At 37.4% G+C, this 21148-nt stretch overlaps 3 protein-coding genes and 1 non-coding gene across 7 annotated transcripts in view; 1 reads left to right on the forward strand and 3 right to left on the reverse strand.

Moving 5' to 3' along the window:
* The window catches only part of SLC38A6 (solute carrier family 38 member 6), a 65906-nt gene extending 60792 nt beyond the window's left edge, over positions 1-5114 (reverse strand). The window contains exons 1-2 of one of the 2 annotated variants that reach the window (XM_003901892.5): positions 4848-5114; positions 3623-3753 (exon numbers count right to left, since the gene is read on the reverse strand). In XM_003901892.5, coding sequence (XP_003901941.1) covers positions 3623-3753; positions 4848-4952 — 236 coding nt within the window. In that variant the 5' untranslated portion in view covers positions 4953-5114. Of the gene's footprint in view, positions 1-3622; positions 3754-4553; positions 4668-4847 lie in introns of those variants that run through there. The other variant, XM_009211677.3, reaches the window with a different exon arrangement.
* On the forward strand, positions 4556-14773 carry TRMT5 (tRNA methyltransferase 5). 3 transcript variants are annotated; one of them, XM_009211678.4, is made up of 5 exons: positions 4556-5206; positions 6335-6990; positions 8602-8726; positions 10102-10753; positions 11033-14773. In XM_009211678.4, the coding sequence occupies exons 1-5, from the start codon at positions 5112-5114 to the stop codon at positions 11116-11118; spliced, it is 1614 nt and encodes a 537-aa protein (XP_009209942.3). In that variant the 5' UTR covers positions 4556-5111; the 3' UTR covers positions 11119-14773. The 3 variants fall into 3 exon arrangements, with proteins under 3 accessions (XP_009209942.3, XP_003901942.3, XP_021796970.2); XM_003901893.5 differs by having other exon boundaries at positions 5143-5267; XM_021941278.2 differs by lacking the exon at positions 4556-5206 and adding an exon at positions 5274-5386.
* Positions 11776-11881, reverse strand: LOC116276024. Its single transcript, XR_004185482.1, has one exon. It is a non-coding gene; the product is annotated as a U6 spliceosomal RNA (small nuclear RNA).
* A 2796-nt stretch (positions 14774-17569) lies between the features above and the next one.
* MNAT1 (MNAT1 component of CDK activating kinase) overlaps positions 17570-21148 on the reverse strand; it is a 240680-nt gene continuing 237101 nt past the window's right edge. Inside the window, exon 8 of the mRNA XM_031668067.1 lies at positions 17570-18020. Within this exon, the coding sequence (XP_031523927.1) occupies positions 17900-18020 (121 nt within the window). The 3' untranslated portion in view covers positions 17570-17899. The remainder of the gene's footprint in view (positions 18021-21148) is intronic.

Below are 21148 nucleotides of genomic sequence, written 5' to 3' on the forward strand. Positions count from 1 at the left end.
TGCAGCCTCAACCTCTCAGGTTCAAGCAATCCTCCCAAGAAGCTAGGAACTACAGGCACACTCCACCACACTAAACTAATTTTTGTATTTTTGGCAGAGATGGGGTTTCACCATCTTGCCCAGGTTGGTCTCAAACTCCTGGGCTCCAGTGATCCGCCTGCCTTGACCTCCAGTTATAAAGGATTTCAGTTAAGTGGGACTATTAATTTTCGAACATATCATTGTAACAATTATAATAACAAAATGAATATACAAAGTACTATGAGAGCACAGAATATCCAGGATTGTCTTCTATTTTGGGCAAATTGGCCTACAAGCCAAGTTCTGAAACATAAAAAAGAACAGGCACAAAACACACGCCTGGCCTCAGAAAGTGAAATAAGGCTACTTAACAATACAAAGAGAGAGCGAGGAATGAAAAGATTATGTGTTGTATTTGCACTCACAAAACTGCTATTTGGAAGTTAATCTGCATGGCTTTGATTCACTTTGGCCAAGGAGACACAATGAATATGCCACTCTTAAGTGGCATATTTCATTATAAATGAAATGTGGATCAATTTCCCATTTTTAAAAACTAGTCACACTTTTGTATTTAAGAAGCTATGTGGTATCCCTCCAAGGTACAGACTAGCAACAAGAATAGCAAGAAAAATGCTAAAACCCCAGAAATAACTTAATTAGAAATTGGATAATAGCTCTCCATTTGCTTGGTAAATCTTCCTCCATCCCTTTATTTTGAGCCTATGTATGTCTCTGCGTGTGAGATGGGTCTCCTGAATACAGCAGACTGATGGGTCTTGACTCTTTATCCAGTTTGCCAGTCTGTGTCTTTTAATTGGAGCATTTAGTCCATTTACATTTAAGGTTAAAAAAAGTCCAGGACCAGATGGATTCACAGCTGAATTCTACCAGAGGTATAAGGAGGAGTTGGTACCATTCCTTCTGAAACCATTCCAATCAATAGAAAAAGAGGGAATCCTCCCTAACTCATTTTATGAGGCCAACATCATCCTAATACCAAAGCCTGGCAGAGAACTTACAACAAAAAAGAATTTTAGACCAATATCCCTGATGAACATCGATGCAAAATCCTCCAATAAAATACTGGCAAACCAGATTCAACAACACATCAAAGCTTATCCACCATGATCAAGTGGGCTTCATCCCTGGGATGCAAGGCTACAGTTCAACATTATGGAAATCAATAAGCATAATCAGCATATAAACAGAACCAAAGACAAGAACCACATGATTATCTCAATAGATGCAGAAGAGCTTTTGACAAGATTCAACAGCCTTCATGCTAAAAAATGCTCAATAAATTCGTTGATGATGGAGGCAGTACCTCAAAATAATAAAAAGAGCTATTTATGACAAACCCACAGCCAATATCATACTGAATGGGCAAAAACTGGGAAAAATTCCTTTGAAAACTGGCACAAGACAGGGATGCCCTCTCACCCTCCTATTCAACATAGTGTTGGAAGTTCTGGCTACAGGGCAATTAGGCAAGAGAAATCAGAGGGAGGTATTCAGTTAGGAAAGAAGAAGTCAAATTGTGTCCCTGTTTGCAGATGACATGATTGTATATTTAGAAAACCCCACTGTCTCAGCCCAAAATCTCCTTAAGCTGATAAGCAACTTCAGCAAAGTCTCAGGACCACAAAATTCATGTGCAAAAAATCACAAGCATTCTTATACTAATAACAAAGACAAACCTGAAGGCAAATCATGAATGAACTTCCATTCACAATTTAGCTAAGAGAAGATAAAATACCTAGGAATCCAACTTACAAGGGATGTAAAGGACCTCTTCAAGGACAGCTACAAACCACTGCTCAGTGAAAGAAATAAAAAGAGGACACAAACAAATGGAAGAACATACCATGCTCATGGATAGAAAGGAAGAGAATCAATATAAGAGTGAAAATGGCCATACTGCCCAAGTGATTTATAAGATTCAATGCCATCCCCATCAAGCTACCAATGAGTTTCTTCACAGGGTGGAAAAACTGCTTTAAAGTTCATATGGAACAAAGAGCCCGCATCTGAGGCAATCCCTAAGTCAAAAGAACAAAGCTGGAAGGCATCCATTACCTGACTTCAAACTATACTACAAGGCTACAGTAACCAAAACAGCATGGTATGGTACCAAAACAGAGATATGGACCAATGGAACAGAACAGAGTCCTCAGAAATAATACCACACACATCTACAGCCATCTGATCTTTGACAAACCTGAGAAAAACAAGAAATGGGGAAAGGATTCCTATTTAATAAATGGTGCTGGGAGAAATTGGCTAGCCATAAGTAGAAAGCTGAAACTGGATCCTTTCCTTACTCCTTATCTGAAAAGTGCATTCAAGATGGATTAGAGACTTATATGTTAGACCTAATACCATAAAATCCTAGAGGAAACCTAGGTAGTACCATTCAGGACATAGGCATGGGCAAAGACTTCATGTCTAAAACACCAAAAGCAATGGCAGCAAAAGCTAAAATTGACAGTGGGATCTAATTAAACTAAACAGCTTCTGCACAGCAAAGAAACTACCATCAGAGTGAACAGGCAGCCTACAGAGTGGGAGAATTTTTGCAATCTACTCATCTGACAAAGGGCTAATATCCAGAACCTACAAAAGAACTCAAACAAATTTACAAGAAAAAACAAACAACCCATCGAAAGTGGGCAAAGGATATGTGAACAGACATTTCTCAAAAAGAAGACATTCATACAGCCAACAGACATATGAAAAATGCTCATCATCACTGGCCATCAGAGAAATGCAAATCAAAACCACAATGCCATCTCACACCAGTTAGAATGGCGATCATTAAAAAGTCAGGAAACAACAGGTGCTGGAGAGGATGTGGAGAAATAGGAACGCACACACTGTTGGTGGGATTGTATGTAAACTAGTTCAACCATTATGGAAAACAGTATGGCGATTCCTCAGGATCTAGAACTAGATGTACCATATATTAGCCATCCCAGTACTGAGGATACCCAAAAGTTATAAATTATGCTGCTATAAAGAACCCATGCACCGCATTATGTTTATTGCAGCACTATTCTAATAGCAAAGACTTGAGATCAACCCAAATGTCCATCAGTGACAGACTGGATTAAGAAAATGTAAGCACATATATACACCATGGAATACTAGCACAGCCATAAAAAGGATGAGTTTGGTGTCGCTGTAGGGACATGGATGCAGCTGGAAACCATCATTCTTAGCAAACTATCACAAGAACAGAAAACCAAACACATGTTCTCACTCATGGGGTGGGAACTGAACAATGAGATCACTTGGACTCCAGGAAGGGAACATCACACACGGGGGCCTATCATGGGGAGGGAGGAGGGGATTGCATTAGGAGTTATACCTGATGTAATGTGAGTTGATGGGTGCAGCAGACCAACATGGCACAAGAGTATACATATGTAACAAACCTGCACGTTATGCATGTACCCTACAGCAAAAAGTATAATAATAATAAATAAATTTAAAAAAAAAAAAGAAATTGGATAATAGCAGCTTCTGGAATCTTTCTCTCTGTTTCTCAGTATATTATCAAAATGGAAAAAAAATGTGATGGTAAAATATGAAGACTCACCTAAATCCAAGGATACCAGTATTAGCCATAATAAAAGCTAAGCCAAGGATGCCACTTCCCATGATGGCATTCATCAAATTAAACACTGATAAACCAAATGAAACACCCGGGGAACGCTGTCTGTGAAGTTCCTGTAAGCACACAAATTTAGTAATGTTAAATGTTTGGATGGTGAAGTTAAAATTTCGTGAAGAAATTCCATAAATGAAAGATTATGGAAAAAAGCTGCAAACCACCAGGCTTTGTATGACATATTAGTTGCTTAACCAACACTAGTTTCCTTTCCTTTCCTTCCCACCTCCCACTAGTGCAGCTCCAGGAATATAGGGTTTCCACCAGTACACAAGACAGGCAGGGTTCAGGAAGGGCCATGACTAACCTTGTGACTGCAAGAAATGAAGATAGGACAGGAATGGGGTGGGGAGGGAGAGGAGGGATATGGCCTCAGCTCATGTGATTACTAAAGAATTGCTGAGTCAACCTGGGACTGCCGTGGACAGTTGTTCCTCCTCAATTTCTCGGACTGCACAACTAATCTCTACTTATATATCTAATGAATTAGTTCTACCAAACTGGAAGGATGGTCAGGAATACCTTGCAACGACAATATTATAAATAGAAGCAATTCACGTTGTTCTGGCGGTATCCCTGAAAACATCCCCCTCCCCACAAATAGCATTGGGAACAAAGTCCTGAGAACAGTGCCTAGGACTCGAGTTAAAAAGCAGAGTGCCCACTGCACAGGCTTTAGGGTCAGGAACGTGCTATACCCTTACTATCAAGCCACTTCCATTCTGCCGCTAAGAATTTCTGTATTAAAATGTTTATTACTCTCCCTCCCTCCATGACTAAGTCGGAAAAGGAAAATCCTGTGACTCTTGCAAAGACCTCACGAGACTGGTGGAGAAAATAAGGTGACAAAGATACTAACAGCAGTGAGTACATAATCCTAGGGCCGCTCATCCCATCATGCACTAAACGCTGCATCTCTTCCACCCGACGCTTTTCATCTTTTCTTTCTAGAGTATGCTAGGCTGCTATCACATTCATAACTGCGCCAATCTCATCTGAATCTCGGCGGCTGCTTTCGGGCCCCATCCCCCAGGGTTCAGGCTCCAGCATCTCTCCCTTCCCGGTGCGGTCCTCCTTTTCTGGGTCTTATTTGGCAGGCACTTGAGGGAAGTCGGCGGGTGTCAGCGCCGGGAAGCGAACAGAGTTCACTTACGTTGCTTAGCAACGGACTCAACTCTTCGGCCTCCGCTTCTTCAGGCTGCTGGGCAGAGACATACCAGCCCCGCTCAGCGTTGACGCTCCCCCAGGACGCCTCCATGCTGCTCTCCGGCTAACTACCAGGTCCATCTGCGAGCCTTTACCTCTGCCCTGCGCTCCGGTAGTCGGTCGCGCCAGAGGCGGAGCTTTGAGCCCTGCCCTTCCGGCGTTCCGTACTTCACCAGGGCCGGGAAGGAGAGTAGCGAGTGGACGTGATCTGATGACGCTTGCCCTCTCCGCGGCGAACAGTGATGATGTCATAGAAGACCAACTCATCCACTGGCGACCCACATCCGATCGGTACCGGAGCCGGAGGTGAGGAGTCGGCTCGCGGATCCAGCTGCAGAGCGACTTGGGGAATTGGAATGGTGCTTTGGTAAGGTGGCGGCCTCGTTAGGGGCTAATGGTCCAGGGGAGGTACCAGCCCGCCCAGGGCTGCTTTCCGCCTCGTGCTGCCTGGGCACAAAAACATCGTGAGGTCACCCACCCGCCTAGGTGCTGAGCTTAGATTCGAGGTACTGGATAGTAAGGAATGTTTCAAAAGCCTTTCGACACATTTTACTGATGGGAAAACCGAGACTCATAGTAATTTATCCAGGGTCACCCATTTGGACCTAATTTGATCTCTGACGGTGAAAGATTTCGTTGCTTTACAGGATTCTGGGACACGGCCCTTTCCCCTTACAAGTATTTTTTTTTACAAAATTCTTTGGTATTTTAGAAGACAGTGAATAACTGATACTATGCATATAACACTCAGCAAAGCTCTCGTCCTCAAATACAGAAGCCTCTAGTTAAAGGCAGGACACGTGGCAGTAAAGCATCCAAAACAAACAACACAGCGATATATTAAGAACACAAGCACTGAAGTCAGCCAAAACTAGGTTTTAATCCATGCTTAGCCACTAACCAGCTGGGAGACTTTGGATGGGTTACCTTACTTCTGAGCTTTCGTTTACTCATTTACAAAATGAGGGTGCAATACTGCACACCTCCCAAGATTGATAATGTACATAAAGCATTTAGCGCAGCATCTGACACAATAAGCACCCATGAAACTATCCTAATAAATATCGCCACTAGTAATGGTCGTGTATAATGACTATTTCATTTACAGATGACCATTTAACTCATACTTCAGCCTTCCAATCCCAAATGTATTATCTAGAAAATTGTGGGTGAAGAGGATCATTGAGTATGGCTGATGGATCACTAAGCCCTCTGAACTGGCAGCAGTGGATTGAAAGTGTAAATTTAATATATACCACTATTATCTACCATTAATATGACTTCCTGAAAAAGTCATCCTGTTCTGGAAAAGATAGTATACTTCCCACACACCACCAAACGTTTTGACAGCATTTAGCAGGTTATTTGAGATAGTAGAATTTAGATTTTTATTCTCAAAAGCTGTCGTGTGTGAATTTTTTTTTATTTTTTAAGGATCTTATGGAGGCCATTTGGATTCTCAAGAAGACTTCTGAAACTGGAACGCCATAGCATAACTGAATCAAAATCGTTGATTCCACTAGCTTGGACATCCTTGACACAGACGCTTTCGGAATCACCTGGTATTTTCTTACTGGGTCAAAGAAAAAGATTCTCAACCATGCCAGAAATAGAAACACATGAGAGAGACTCTGAATTGTTTTCACCACCCTCTGATGTCCGAGGCATGACAAAACTTGATAGAACAGCTTTTAAAAAGACAGTCAACATTCCAGTGCTTAAAGTGAGGAAAGAAATAGTCAGTAGATTGATGCGATCCCTAAGAAGGGCAGCGTTGCAGCGCCCAGGCATAAAACGTGTGATTGAAGATCCAGAAGATAAAGAAAGTAGACTAATCTTGTTGGATCCCTATAAAATATTTACTCATGATTCCTTTGAAAAAGCAGAACTCAGTGTTTTAGAGCAGCTTAATGTCAGTCCACAGATCTCTAAATATAATTTGGAACTAACATATGAAAACTTTAAGTCAGAAGAAATCTTGAGAGCTGTGCTTCCTGAAGGTCAAGATGTAACTTCAGGATTTAGCAGAGTTGGACATATTGCACACCTGAACCTTCGAGATCATCAACTGCCTTTCAAACAGTTAATTGGTACGTGTGTCATAGTAATATTCATGTCTTTGAAGGGAATTTGCAAATTGTTAATTTTAGCTTTAAAAATTATTTTTTTTAACACCAAGTTACAGAGGCAGAACTTTTTGTCATGTTAACTTTAAGCTAGATCTTGAGCTATATACCCTCTTTTAAGGGCCATTTTGGAATATCTTCTTTAGAATCATAGCAGGTTCCAAATATTGGTCCAGGCTTTTGTGTACACCAATACATCAGTGTAGATTAAACTTGAATCACATGCTTTGGCAGCTACATTGAGGAGAGATCTTTTTGGTACACAAGACTTGTTAGGCCTTCAGGGCTATGTTAAATACTAGGTTTCATAAATTTGGGTACTTTATAGTCAAAAGTGCAAGATGTTTACTTATGCTTTCATTGATTCAACCAATTGAGCCTCTACAATATGTCAAGCACCATACTGTCCTGTTACACATTTCTTTTGTTTTTATTGATGAATTGAGTAATAATGGATAGTGGTAACATAAATACTTAAACAGATCCTTGTAATTGTGACTGGGTACAAATATCAAGTCTAGGCTTTCCTATGAGGCACTGCCTACCCTAACTCAAACATTCCTCTGGCATTCTCATTTTATAAGCTTTCTTTCATAGAGGCACTCATATATTAAAAGTGAAACATTTTCATACAGTAGTAATTTTAAAGCTTTTACTATAGACCTTCAGATTAGTTTTTAAAAATTTATAAATTTCATTCCTCATTTCAAACTAAATTCCATACCTTAAAAGTTGAGTTCAGATACATGAAGCAGACATGGTAAGAACAATGATTAATTTGTTTATTGATACTATATTAAAAAACAAGTATCTGATTATCAGAAATTGGACAAATGCTGGTTGTATTTCAGGATATTGTATAATTGGGTACTGTGTGCTGATTTACAAGTCAAGTTATGCAATGAAATAGCATATAGATTTTTATAAGTTTTTAAAGTGCTAACTAAAAAAATAGATTCATCAAAAGGCCATGAGTATGCCAGTTCTGTAGCTTTTCTGCTCTGAAGTAAATGAACATTTAATTTAGATAGGACTCTAAAGAATCTGCTTTTTTTTTTTTTTTTTTTTTTTGGGAAACATTGTTTTGCTGGCATGTATTTCTAAAGTGGGGGCATTTGTTCCAAAGCCACAGTAAAACAGACATTTGGCTTGAGGCCAGTGGAACCGGCAGATGTTTTACTGTTTTCTGAGTCCATTTGTTGCCAGGGTTCTTTACATCTCTTTCCATTCTCTCCCAATTCCCTGTGATCTACCTTTTTGGTTCCTTGTTTATTGGCTCATTTGAAAAGATTCAGTGAAACATGGAAAAAACATTAGGTAGACCCAAACTCCTCAAAATGTTTTCTTTAAAAATGTACCCAACATTTTGTGTGTGTGTGTATTGGCGACTGTCAGACATTAACTTTAGTCATCTGTTGAATTTTTTAAATTGCATGCCACATTACACACAGTAGGTGCACTCTTTATCAACCTATCAACCAAAAGAAATACAACTCATTTCTGTTTCATATTAACAATTTTAGCTTTTATTTTGCAACCAATAGGCAGTTTATGGATTTTCATTTTTTCTTTTAGGCCAGGTTATGATTGACAAAAATCCAGGAATCACCTCAGCAGTAAATAAAATAAATAATATTGACAATATGTACCGAAATTTCCATATGGAAGTGCTATCTGGAGAGCAGAACATGATGACAAAGGTATATTTTATTATCTCCAAGTAAGATGTATATCAATATAATGTTTAGAATCAGAATAGATGACAAAGGTTTAAAATACTTATAACAGCCAGTGTTGATGAGTATGTGAGAATGTGATCACTTATGTATGCTATTGATGGAATAACATTGATAAAGCCTTTTCAGCAGAATTGGTTAAATTCTCATACAGTGATACGATGGAATATTTCCATCACTAAAGTTTTTTTAGCTGCATATTTGTTAAAATAAGTTGTCCATTGATAGGTTGACAATGGACAATTCCCAGAAAGCAATATAAGTGATAAAAAGCAAGTTATAGAACAGTATGTATAAAATAGTTCTCGAAATATATTTAAATCTTCTAGGTTATACCCAGAAAGACTTTTAGTTGGCAGAAATCTGCAGAAACATTTCCACCTCTGTAACCTTAATAATTTGGCCAGAAGCATCTGATATGTTTGGGAGGAGGAAAAAAAAAATACATACAAATTGGGAATTAAGGTCCTGGAAAGCAAAAGATAGAAGATGTATCTATTAGATTTATAGAACTTAGGAACTTTCTGGCCTTCGGTTCTTCATCCACATATTAATGAGTTAAGATGATGGCTGAGGTCATACTCCATGACTGTAACTTAAGTTTTATTTTCTGTTTTATAAGGTGTCTACTACAATAAACCCAAAAGAAATGTTAAAAAGTCTTTTGTTCAAGAATTAACTTCACTGTATATATTTAGTTTACCCACGGAAACCCAAATTTGGGAAAGAGAATCTGGGAATGATTCATTCTATACACTGACTCTAATTTATAGACATAAAATTTGCAAAGTTCAAGTAGCTGTCTAAAAACATACTAAAATACCTCAAAATTCAGTGACACATCTACCATGGCTCCCTTTTACAAACACAAAACTAAATAAGGAGGGAAGCTTGTTTACTGCATAGAAGTACTGTCTGCAACTTGGCTACCCACCATGAAGATATGGGTAGTGTGTTGTTTCAAAATTTTAGGTCTTGTCTATCTGGTGACATAAGAGTATAATTAAGCCAGTTAATTGGCCTGTCTGAAAAATTCCTCATGTGATATGGTAACTACTTTATGGCCATGGCCCTATAGGATTGAGATAGAGAGCCACTTGCCATTAAAGAGATGACTTTTTCTCACGAAGAAGTCTAATGCAGTATATTAACTGGCCCTAGGAATAGCATAAACACCAGGAATCTAATTAAAATGCCTATAAAGGCACTGTTGTTTGGCTCTTACAGTAGTAAATTTAAATGTGTATGTGTTTGCCTGTGTGTTTACACACCTATCCAATATCAATGGTTAGGATTTAGGACCAAGGAGATTAACCAAAAGCATAACACCTTTTTTCAGGTTCGAGAAAACAAGTATACCTATGAATTTGATTTTTCAAAAGTCTATTGGAATCCCCGTCTGTCTACAGAACACAGCCGTATCACAGAGCTTCTCAAGGCTGGGGATGTCCTATTTGATGTTTTTGCTGGGGTTGGGCCCTTTGCCATTCCAGTAGCAAAGAAAAACTGCACTGTATTTGCCAATGATCTCAATCCTGAATCTCATAAATGGCTGTTGCACAACTGTAAATTAAATAAAGTGGACCAAAAGGTGAAAATCTTCAACTTGGATGGGAAAGACTTCCTCCAAGGACCAGTCAAAGAAGAGTTAATGCAGCTGCTGAGTCTGTCAAAAGAAAGAAAACCCTCTGTGCACATTGTCATGAACTTGCCAGCAAAAGCTATAGAGTTTCTTAGTGCTTTCAAATGGCTTTTAGATGGACAGCCATGCAGCAATGAGTTCCTTCCCATAGTGCACTGCTACAGCTTTTCCAAAGATGCTAACCCTGCTGAGGATGTTCGGCAAAGGGCTGGAGCTGTGTTAGGCATTTCTCTGGAGGCATGCAGTTCAGTTCACCTGGTAAGAAATGTGGCCCCAAACAAGGAAATGCTGTGCATCACCTTTCAGATTCCTGCTGCTGTACTCTACAAGAACCAGACCAAAAATCCAGGTGAGCAGTTTCTGGGAAATTAGATGTAAACCTTACTGTTCAATTGTGACTAGTTCTCCCAGTTTTACAAATTTTAATGCAGTATTAGTTCAGTCTAATACAAAGCTACTCTGTTAGTTCAGTCTTAACAGAAGGCTATTTCATTAAAATAGTAAATCTGCAAGAATGTTATTTCATGTCTAAGTTGACTAGATTAAAAATGCCTATATTGTTTGTTTTTTAAGAGTATTTTCAACTGCTAATATCTTACCTAAAATAGGTTTTCTGGATTTGTTACAGAGAATCATGAAGATCCACCTCTTAAACGGCAGAGGACAGCTGAAGCCTTTTCAGACGAAAAAACACAAATTGCTTCAAACACTTAATTGGAAATGTTTTCTCCATCTCCCTACCAGACTTATATGTAGTGAAATATAATGTGTATTATTTAATAAAATTTTAGTGTTCAGTTTTTACTATTGAATCCTTATACTTTGCCTTATTTTATAAATTGAGGATTACCAATTAAACTTTAAGTCTACCAAACACATTCCCTATTATCTAAATTAGAATATACAATTATTTTATAACATATCTAATTTTTATTAAAAATGAATAAATATTTTCTCTCAGGGAAAATCACTTTTGAAGGCAGGGTGATTGAGTACTGACTAGGAAGTTACTAACACCACTTTATAGTTGTCCTTTACATAACTACTCCTTTACTGCCGATTAACTATCACCATAAAAGTAATAAAAAATGGAATTATTTAGAACAGGGCAGGCAAACTACATCCTGCAGGCCAAATCTGGCCCACCACCTGTTTTCATATGGCCTGTGGCCTAATAATGTTCTTACATTTTCCAGTGGTTGAAAAATAAGAGAACATTTTGTGACATGTGAAAATTGTATGACATCTATTATGTATCAGTTTTAAAAATTAAAAAGAACTATATGAAATTAAGAGTTTCAGAGTTCATAAAGTTTGATTGGAACATAGAATGCTCATTTGTTTACATATCATCTGCTGCTGCTTTTTGTTTTTAATATGGAACGCTTCATGAATTTGCGTGTCATCCTTGCGCAGGGACCATGCTGATCTCTGTACCATTCCAGTTTTTTAGTATATGTGCTGCTGAAGTGAGGACTGCAGCTGCTTTCTTGAACAACAGCAGAGTTGAGTGTGGTTGCAACACACACTGAATGTCACTGTCATCACTTCACACTGCTGTTTGGCACATCACAAATCACTGACGTGGTTGTAACAACAGCATTTTGAGTGCCATGTATATCACGTGAACCCACATTTTATTTTTTATTACCAGAACATATCTATTATAGCAAAACAAGAAAAGTGGACTTTGTTGTACTTTCAAGGTACAGTAGGGTGTGAATTATTTTAATGTTGAATTCGATGACAAAGCATCTATAGCTAAGCTAAAAGAATAACCATTGACATTACTAAACAAACCACTCATCACAGTATTCCCAACTCACAGGCAAGCAACTGTCAGAAAAATTAGAAAATGTAAAATGGAAATATCAAAGCAGAATTTCTTCACAAAATGAAAATGAGACTGCAACCAAAGTAAGTAAGTGAATCAGTTGTTAGCCAAGCAAAGAAAGCCATTTATTGATGGTGTGAATTAATTATGTTTGGATGCAGCAGCTCAATACGTCCAGAGAAAATAAACTTAAGATTACTGGCCTTTGGCAAGAACAGTTGCTCAAAGAGTTAAGGACATTGAAAGCAACATAAATAGTCACTTAAAAAAGGAAATGATTCTGGATGGTTCTTTGACTCTTTATTTTTACTTAGAAACAGGGTCTTGCTCTGTTGCCCAGGTTGGAGTGTAGAGACACAGTCACGGCTCAATGTAGCCTTGAACTCCTAGGCTTGAGATCTTCCCATCTCGGCTTCCCAAAGTGTTAGGGTTACAGGCGTGAGCACTTACATGTGGCCCTCGTGAATGGTTTAGCACCATCCCCTTGGTGGTGTCCTCACAATGAGTTATGAGATCTGGTTATTTAAAAGTATGTGGCACTCGCCCCCCACAAATTCTTGCTCCTGCCTTCGCCATGTGAAGTGCCTGCTCCTATTTTGCCTTCTGCCATGAGTAAAAGCTTCCTGAGGTCTCCCCAGAAGCAGATGACAGTGCTATGCTTCCTATAGCCTGCAGAACCATGAGCCAATTACACCTCTTTTCTTACAAATTACCCAGTATCAGGTATTTCTTTATAGCAATGCAAGAATGGCCTAAAACACAAGGCAAAACAACTTTAATGTGAAACATACCATGATACAGTCATTTTGACAATCGATATTTGAATCACAATATTTGAAGCACAATATCCTTACACATTTGTCATACTATCAAAAGTTAAAACAAGAAACAAGATTTCCATTCTCACAAATTGTAGTGAATATCTTTTCCGAGTTCAGCATTTTTAGGAACCTGGGTGCAAGTGCAAAGGAAATTTCCCTATTTCAAAATCTATTTAACTGCAATTGAGGCGATTCAATCTAATTTTTGGTAAGAAGTGATTAAAATAATGACATGCTAAAAGGCAAATTTCAAGGAAGAAATCTAATAGAATTTTACAAATGCTTTTCAAGTGATGAATATACTCAGTTAATTTCATCTGCTCCTGGATTGATAGCAGTATTTGGCAATACCTGTCTGTATGAGAAGACATTTTTAAAGATGAAATGTGTAAAATCTCATTACCATTAGTATTAATGGTTAATAATGGTTAATGATAACCATTAATAGGCAATAATTTACAAATGATTTTGATCACAGGGAACACTTACTTAGAACCCTAATTAAAGGCAAAGTTATTCTCACCAAAAAAGGCATTACAAAATATTGGACTATATTTTGAATGTTGTCAATTAAAAAGTGTAGGAGCAGTGTGAAGAAGAGGCAAGAATGATACCCCTGGACTGACCAAAGCCCGCGCGCTGCTGCGTCCCGCACCCAGCACCCACATCCCACTGCCGTTGCCACCGCCACCACGCCCAAGAGAAAGACTGAAGGGGATGCTAAAGGAGATAAAGCCAAGGTGAAGGACGAACCACAGAGAAGATCCGCGAGGTTGTCTGCTAAACCTGCTCTTCCAAAGCCAGAGCCCAAGCCTAAAAAGGCCCCTGCAAAGAAGGGAGAAGTACCCAAAGGGAAAAAGGGAAAAGCTGATGCTGCCAAGGAGGGGGAAGGTGCTGGAGATCCCAGGTGAAGTGTGTGCATTTTTGATAGCTGGCTGTGTACTTCTGGTGACTGTACGGTTTGAAATACTATTCTTTATCAAGTTTTATAAAAATGCAGAATTTTACCTTTTTTAAGCTATGTTGTTAGCACACAGAACACTTCATTGTTGTTTTGTGGGGAAGGGGCATATGTCACTAATAGAATGTCTCTGACGCTGGATTGATGTGGGGAAAACACCTTTCCCTTCTAGTTTTGAGAGACTTCCTCCTGACTCCCAGGAGGAGGGATTCCCTGACTTTGACACACATGGCCACCTTGGCACAAAAGCCTTATGGTATGGAAAAACAAATCGTTTTTATGTCTTCTTTTCCCTTTCCATCTTTCAGCATAGACTTAACTCCCTTAAGCCCAGACATCTGTTGGGACCTGACCCCCAGTCATTGGTTACCAGTGTGTCTGGCAATCTGGACTTTCCAGTGATGCCGCTGAGATGGCACCTATCAAAAGAGGAGTGGTTCCGTTTCTAGATTGTGGATCTTCAGATAAATCCTGCCATTTTCATTTCACTTCCTGAAAGTCAGGGTTGGCTTGTGAAAAGTTGCCTAACAACATGCTAAATGTGAAATGTCAACTGTCACTCTAAACTTTCCCTGTTCAGAGCATCAGATGAAGACTTCATTGGGTTTTATAGCGGCTGATTTTTGATAGTCCATTGAAGAAGAGAATTTGAAAGTTGTTGTATACTGTTAATGACTGTATGCCCATGTCCTGCCTGAAATACCATGATTGTTTATGGAAAGTATCTTTAATAAAGCTGGATACAGTTTGAAAGAAAAAAACAGTGTGGCAATTTGTTTTAGCTTGTTCTGTAAGTACCTACATAATATCCTCGATTTTGCTTGTTACCCTGCAAAGCCTAAAATATTTACTATCTGGCCCTACAGAAAATGTTTAAGAACCCTAATCTAGATCATTAATTCCAAATTCAAATGCTTTCAGAAGTCTGGCAGGTCCTGTAAAGAAATGAAGGCAATAAATAGTAAGCAGTATAGGGATGTAATGAACTTGAGCACTCATTCCTTACTTAATTCAAATTGTTTTGAAACAACCCAAGTTTACATTGATGTCCTAGGTTATAAAGTATGAGTACAAATGATGTTCTTATTCATACATGTAAAGTAGTAAGACTCTTGTCTCCATTTAGTTACTCTGGACAAAATATGTAATATGTAATTGTAAAGAAAACAGAATCCCTGAATGTATCTACTAACTTTTTAACTTCCCCCTTTTCTTTCAGAGTGGATAAGTGAATATGTGATTATTCATTATTTAAATCTAGCTCTACCCTAAACTTTCAGATATGATACCTAGTACATGAATTCCTGATGAATCTACTAGAAAATGACAGCTGGAAAGCTGGAAAGCTCATTAGATACAATTTTTAATTTTGTTAACTTTTTGACAGGTTTTCTACCACCTTAATTGGATTTTAAAATAATTATCTGACAACCTGTTGACAGCCTAAAGACAACTTCTAAGAGAAGCATAGGTGAAATATTCATTGAATCAAATTAAGGAATACTAAGTAATCATGTATACTAACTATGATGTAAATGTATTCTGTACCATTAATATCTGCTTAAGAGGGAGTATAGTTATTAGTAAAATCATTTTCTACATCATGAATTTCTCAGAACTTCTCTTAGGACATCAACAAGATCATTTAGTTGATGTCATTTATATCCCATAAAAGATCTAGATACTTGATCTGTAGAACTTCCTGGAAGTCTTATGAAGTTCGACTACCCAGGACTAGTTTTAGCATAGCAGTTGTTTGATGGTCATCTCTAGAGCATGGCTTCTGGAGTCTGGCTGCCTGAGTTCAAATCCCAGCTCTGCTATTTTTAAGTTATATGACTGTTGGCAACTTACCTAACCTCTGTCTCAGCTTCTTCATCTGTTAAAATGGAGAAAATACTAGTAGAACTGTTTTGAGGATTAGGTAATACACAAAGCATGAAGCACAGTGCCTGGGACACAGGTAATACGGTAGTTGTTAACTGTTACTTCTGTACTCATAAAATACTTGAAGACTTATGTAGATGAAAGATATGTACAGCCTTTGTCTCTGAGAGTAAATCACTCGGATGGTAGGGGATAAGCACATCAATTTAGAATGTTTCTGTTGGTTAGTAGATTCAGTGAATTCACTAAACCTCAGTGAATTGTCACTAAGTTATTTTTCACCATTCCCTTTGATCAAATAAGGTCAGTTAACTTCTAAATTTGGCCTATGGAACTAAGTACAGCAATAGCAACTGCAAAATATTTACAAATGTATAAAGGTTTTGGAATTTATTTGCCAAACCAGGTGCATGCAATTTGCACAATAAGGCAGGCTCAAAACAAATCTTAAAAGCCTTTGATACGTTTTATTAATTAGTTCATTCTTTTTAAAATACATTTATAAAAGGTATGAGAACAAGCAGTAGTGTTTCTTTTCAAAATACTGGATTCCTAATTTTTGCAATTAGCTGCTGCAAAGCCTTAACTCTACATTCAATGTTCTAACTATTCTTTGAAGAGATTTATAGACTGTACTTAAAACACTAATCCTCAGTTGGGAATACCTAATAGATACAGGAATAGGATATGCAGTCTGGTAGAATGTAGATGGAATTGGACTTCAATTAAAAAAAAAAAAAAGTCTGTATTCTAATTCTGGCTTTTTACTAACTTGTGAATATGATCTTTGTCTACTCAATTATTTGATGCCTTGGTTTTCTCATTTATCAGAGATAGTTAGAAGTACAATAAAGTTGAAGATATATTGCTAAAATTAATTAATACCTGTTTAGTAACATAAGATGGAGTTGTTACATATGGATAGTCCATCCTAATGTAACCACAAGTGTTGTTTCACCTAAGTTTCTACCCATAAAACTAGTATCTGTTGTATTAGAGATTTGATAGGAAATCCCTTAATTTCCTTAAGAAACTATATCCCATATCCAATGCTCTGTGTAACAGACTCATACAAGGTTGAGATGCTGCAAATAGCATCCTATTCATATCTAAACTCTTTAAGCAAAACCCTGGTAATAAAAGCCTTTGAAGTTTCAACAAAAAACTGTATAAGTATACAATTTATACATGGGGAATTGTACTTAAAATGTACCTTCTCCAGTCTCCAAAGGATTCATCATAAAATGAGCTTACATTGGAGGTGAAACGTGTCATTTAAGTATTAAATTTTATTAACTTACTTCTTTGAATGTGTCATTAAAGCAGGTTAATGCTGGGCTCTGTTTTAGCCTTAGTGTGGCTCACAGCTGGGAACTATAACACCTTGATCAAGGTTTGCCTCATTTTCCACTGCTTAAAACAGGCATTGAGTTCTTAGTATTGAGGGAATGACATTATCATGGGTCAGGTTTTTCTTGCCATAACTTGGTCAAAGGAAATATATCCACTTGTCTGGACTAGTATTAACAAGACATTAGGAAAAGGGGGAACATTTTATGAGAAGAAATAATAGACTTGGATATTAACAGTAAATGTTGTAATCAAAATGGTATTTAAAATGTGTTCAAGTAAAACACTGTAATAAGAGAAAAACCACAGAACTTAATATAAATTATAGCTTTATTTTTTAAAAAAGATTTTATAAGTCTGTCAACCTCAAACACACATAAGTGAATTATTTATTTGTCTCTTCCATCAGATGAGGCTTATTGTGTCAAATCCTCTGAAAAATATAAGTAAAAATTCTTTTTCACAAATATATATCCCCTATGTTCCTCAAGTTAGTTCTGAAATTTTCTCTTTATAAATACTTTAACACAGCTGCTAGTGGTAGGACTGTGTTGTGCAGCTGCATATAGCTATAATTTTACAAGGCTGCTTTACTTTTGCTAGCTCACTGGTTCAGCTCCAAGGTCCAAATCTTATAAATGGTTAACTGGGCTGCCAGAAAAGCCCACTGAATGCATCCTGTAGTGCTCTGTGACAAGCAAGAGAAGAAGTATAGCCTCCAGCAAGGTCCTGTGGTGAGGCAGCTCTGACATGGTTTAAATACCTAAAACAAAACAAGAAGTGTAGCATTGATATAAAAAGCAAATATAAATTGGTAACATTTTAAAAAGCAATAGTAAAGCTGATTCAAGTTTTAAAGAGGAATTCCGAGATCGAAATATTCATACTTTTATTATAAATAATTATCTTTCAAAAGGAAACATGCCAACTGTACATGGAGTGCCTAAACTAGTACTAAATTACATAGCAAATTACCACGGGATCGAAAAACAGTTCTGAAAGAGGTTTCAAAAATAATTCTAAAATATTCACTGCTTCACAATTTTCAGAGCTGATTTGTTTTGTTGGCTGATTTTTGGACACCTAACTAATGCTCTCCTTCCTGGCATATGCTTAAGAAATAAACAGTATCACAATACTATTATATTACTGATATATCTACATAAATGTGTTTTAAATCAAGCCCTAAATACCTAAACAAATGGAAGAGGGGAGAAAACATATGAGTTACTTCAAAAGTACTTCAATATTCCAAGAATATATTGTCTCATTCCTTAGAGGAAAGGAAACATTAGAAAATTACATGTTGAAGAAATCTCTGAGACTGAGCCTGAGTTCAAAATAATGTCTGAAAAAGTAAATACAGAAAAGTCTCATTGATCTCAAAGAACAATATAACAGTACAATTTTTTTTCTGCAACCACACACAGTTTTTGTTTTTTTAAAGCAATTAAACCTTTCTATCTTGACAAAACAGGACTAAAAAAAAATTGGGCAATCTGGCCAAAGAGGGACAACTTAGCATGACTCTTAACACTTCTGGAAACAAATAATTCCAGCTTTGTTTTAATGCTTAGTTTAAGAAACTACCTTGATTCTTCAGGAAGTAAAGGAGCTTCACCCACCTTAGAATTACTGGTATGCCAAATGAATAAATCAGGTACCAGAACATTTTAATAACTTGGAACTTTTTTCACTCATTCATTCAAACTTCCTGTGTGTCAAAATCTTAATGCATGAGCAACTTAAAACTTCTAACATAACAACAAGTCTGTTTTTCATTTGTATCCATGTTTAATAAACCTGTGTAACTAAAACATATAGAGCAATATAAGAGTCCAATAGAAAAAAATGGGTCAAGGTAGGATGCAGCTAAGTTCCTGGAATTAGCTATAATTTATTCACGCTGCCACAAAGGTTTTAACTCAATTCTTTGCTTCTCTGCCAAGGGCGAAAGGGGAAAGTGGAAGGAAGAAGAGAATTAATATATATTGAATAAAAAAACATTTTTGATAGTATTTTATATATATAATTTTACTATATATTTATAATATACTATACTATATATAGTAAATTTATGTTATAAACATATATTTACTATATATAGTATTTTACTATATATAATTATATACATAAGATACTAATATAGTAAGTGTAGTATAAAAATATAAATAGAAAAAGGATGAAATAAAAATATTTAAATAAAAGTTCTGGCTGGGTGCGGTAGCTCACGCCTGTATGTAACCCAGCACTTTGGGAGGCCAAGGTGGGCAGATCATCTGAAGTCAGAAGTTCAAGACCAGCCTGGCCAACATGGCAAAACCCCATCTCTACTAAAAATACAAAAACTTAGCCAGGCATGGTGGCACATGCCTGTAATCCCAGCTACTCAGGAGGCTGAGGCAGGACAATCACTTGAACCTAGGAGGTGGAGGTTGCAGTGAGCCAAGATTTTGCCACTGCACTCTAGCCTGGGTGACAGAGTGAGACTCTGTCTCTAAATAAATTAATGAATGTTTTAATATTTTCTCCCTATACTGCATCTTACATACCCCTCCTGGGACACATCCCACTTTGGAGACTACTGTTACAAATTAGTCATTGTTGTCTGGGTGCAGTGGCGCACGCCTGTGATCCCAGCACTCTGGGAAGCCGAGGTGGGTGGATGACCTGAGGACAGGAGTTTGAGACCAGCCTGGCCAACATGGTGAAACTTTGTCTCTACTAAAAATAGAAAAAGTAGCCAGGCATGGTGGCAGGTGCCTGTAATCTCGCTACTTGGGAGACAAGAGAATCGCTTCAGTCCGGGAGGCAGAGGTTGCAGTAAGCGGAGATCGCAACACTGCACTCCAGCCTGGGCAACAGAGTGAGACCCTGTTTTTTTTTTTTTTAAAAAAAAAAAAAAAAAAGGTCGTTGTTAAATTCTTGATAGAACCTTAGGTTGCATAGGATTTAAATAGGGATTTACCACACCTACCCCATGGCCATAAAGTTATCTGCTTATTAGTTTCCAAGACACAATAAAATATCAACTGTTAAGATTCTGATGCACGAGAAATGAAGTAAATGTTAAGTTACCTCAGAAAGGTCTAAAAATTAACCTGGCTTCACAGGGAATTCAATAACTATCATACAAATAATAAGTGAGTAATATTTTTATAGGTAACTTGGAAATGAAATGTTCCATTCCTGATACAAATTTCCAGCTAATTTTTATCCGCACACCAGATGATGATGTATCACCCTTTCCTTTCCTCTGATCCTCAAAAGAAAAGCATAGTCTTAGCCTCAATAGATGTTCACTTATGGTAAAATTCAAGCACCACAGTAGAATGTTTGTCAACCTTGAAAAGCCAACCATCATAAATGAGAATTGGTTTTCATAGCTGTAATACAAACCACTGTGCAACTAACTGTTTTGATTCATCACATTTTGGTACAGCTTGCTTCTGGGAAAGTTGAGTCATACCATATCTGGCTTGGCAATTTGAGCATAAACTTGCAGTGTGCATACAGCTTTTTATATGTTATCCTGAGAAACCTGAAACAGCTGCACTGCTGGCAGGAAAACAGAGGACCACCAGTAAAATATTCAAAACAGTTGCATCTTTTAATTTATGGCCGTGTTTCCATAAAGAGTATATAAAACAGTTCAGCTTTATAGGTAAAATGTTATAAACAGTCATACTCGTTGATGCCATAAATGTGTAAAAAAAGTTATCTAAATGATTAGTGTTTGAAAATAGTATTTCTTGAACATAGTCATAATCCAGAGTATGAGCAAATATTTTTAAGTTTGACTTATTAATGCTAAGTTGTACAATTCTCACTGCCAAAACCAAGTCAATTAAAATTTCTTTGCATAGCACTAAAGAAAATGACCTTCCCTTC

This window comes from Papio anubis, chromosome 7 (genome assembly GCF_008728515.1).
Source record: "Papio anubis isolate 15944 chromosome 7, Panubis1.0, whole genome shotgun sequence".
In the NCBI taxonomy this organism is placed as follows: domain Eukaryota; kingdom Metazoa; phylum Chordata; class Mammalia; order Primates; family Cercopithecidae; genus Papio; species Papio anubis.

Coding starts and splice junctions, on each gene's coding strand:
- TRMT5 (XM_009211678.4), top strand. CDS start 5,112: ATGACGCTTGCCCTCTCCGCGGCGAACAGTGATGATGTCATAGAAGAC. Junction 6,991..8,601: donor GCCTTTCAAACAGTTAATTG/GTACGTGTGTCA, acceptor TTTTTCTTTTAG/GCCAGGTTATGATTGACAAA. Junction 10,754..11,032: donor GAACCAGACCAAAAATCCAG/GTGAGCAGTTTC, acceptor GATTTGTTACAG/AGAATCATGAAGATCCACCT.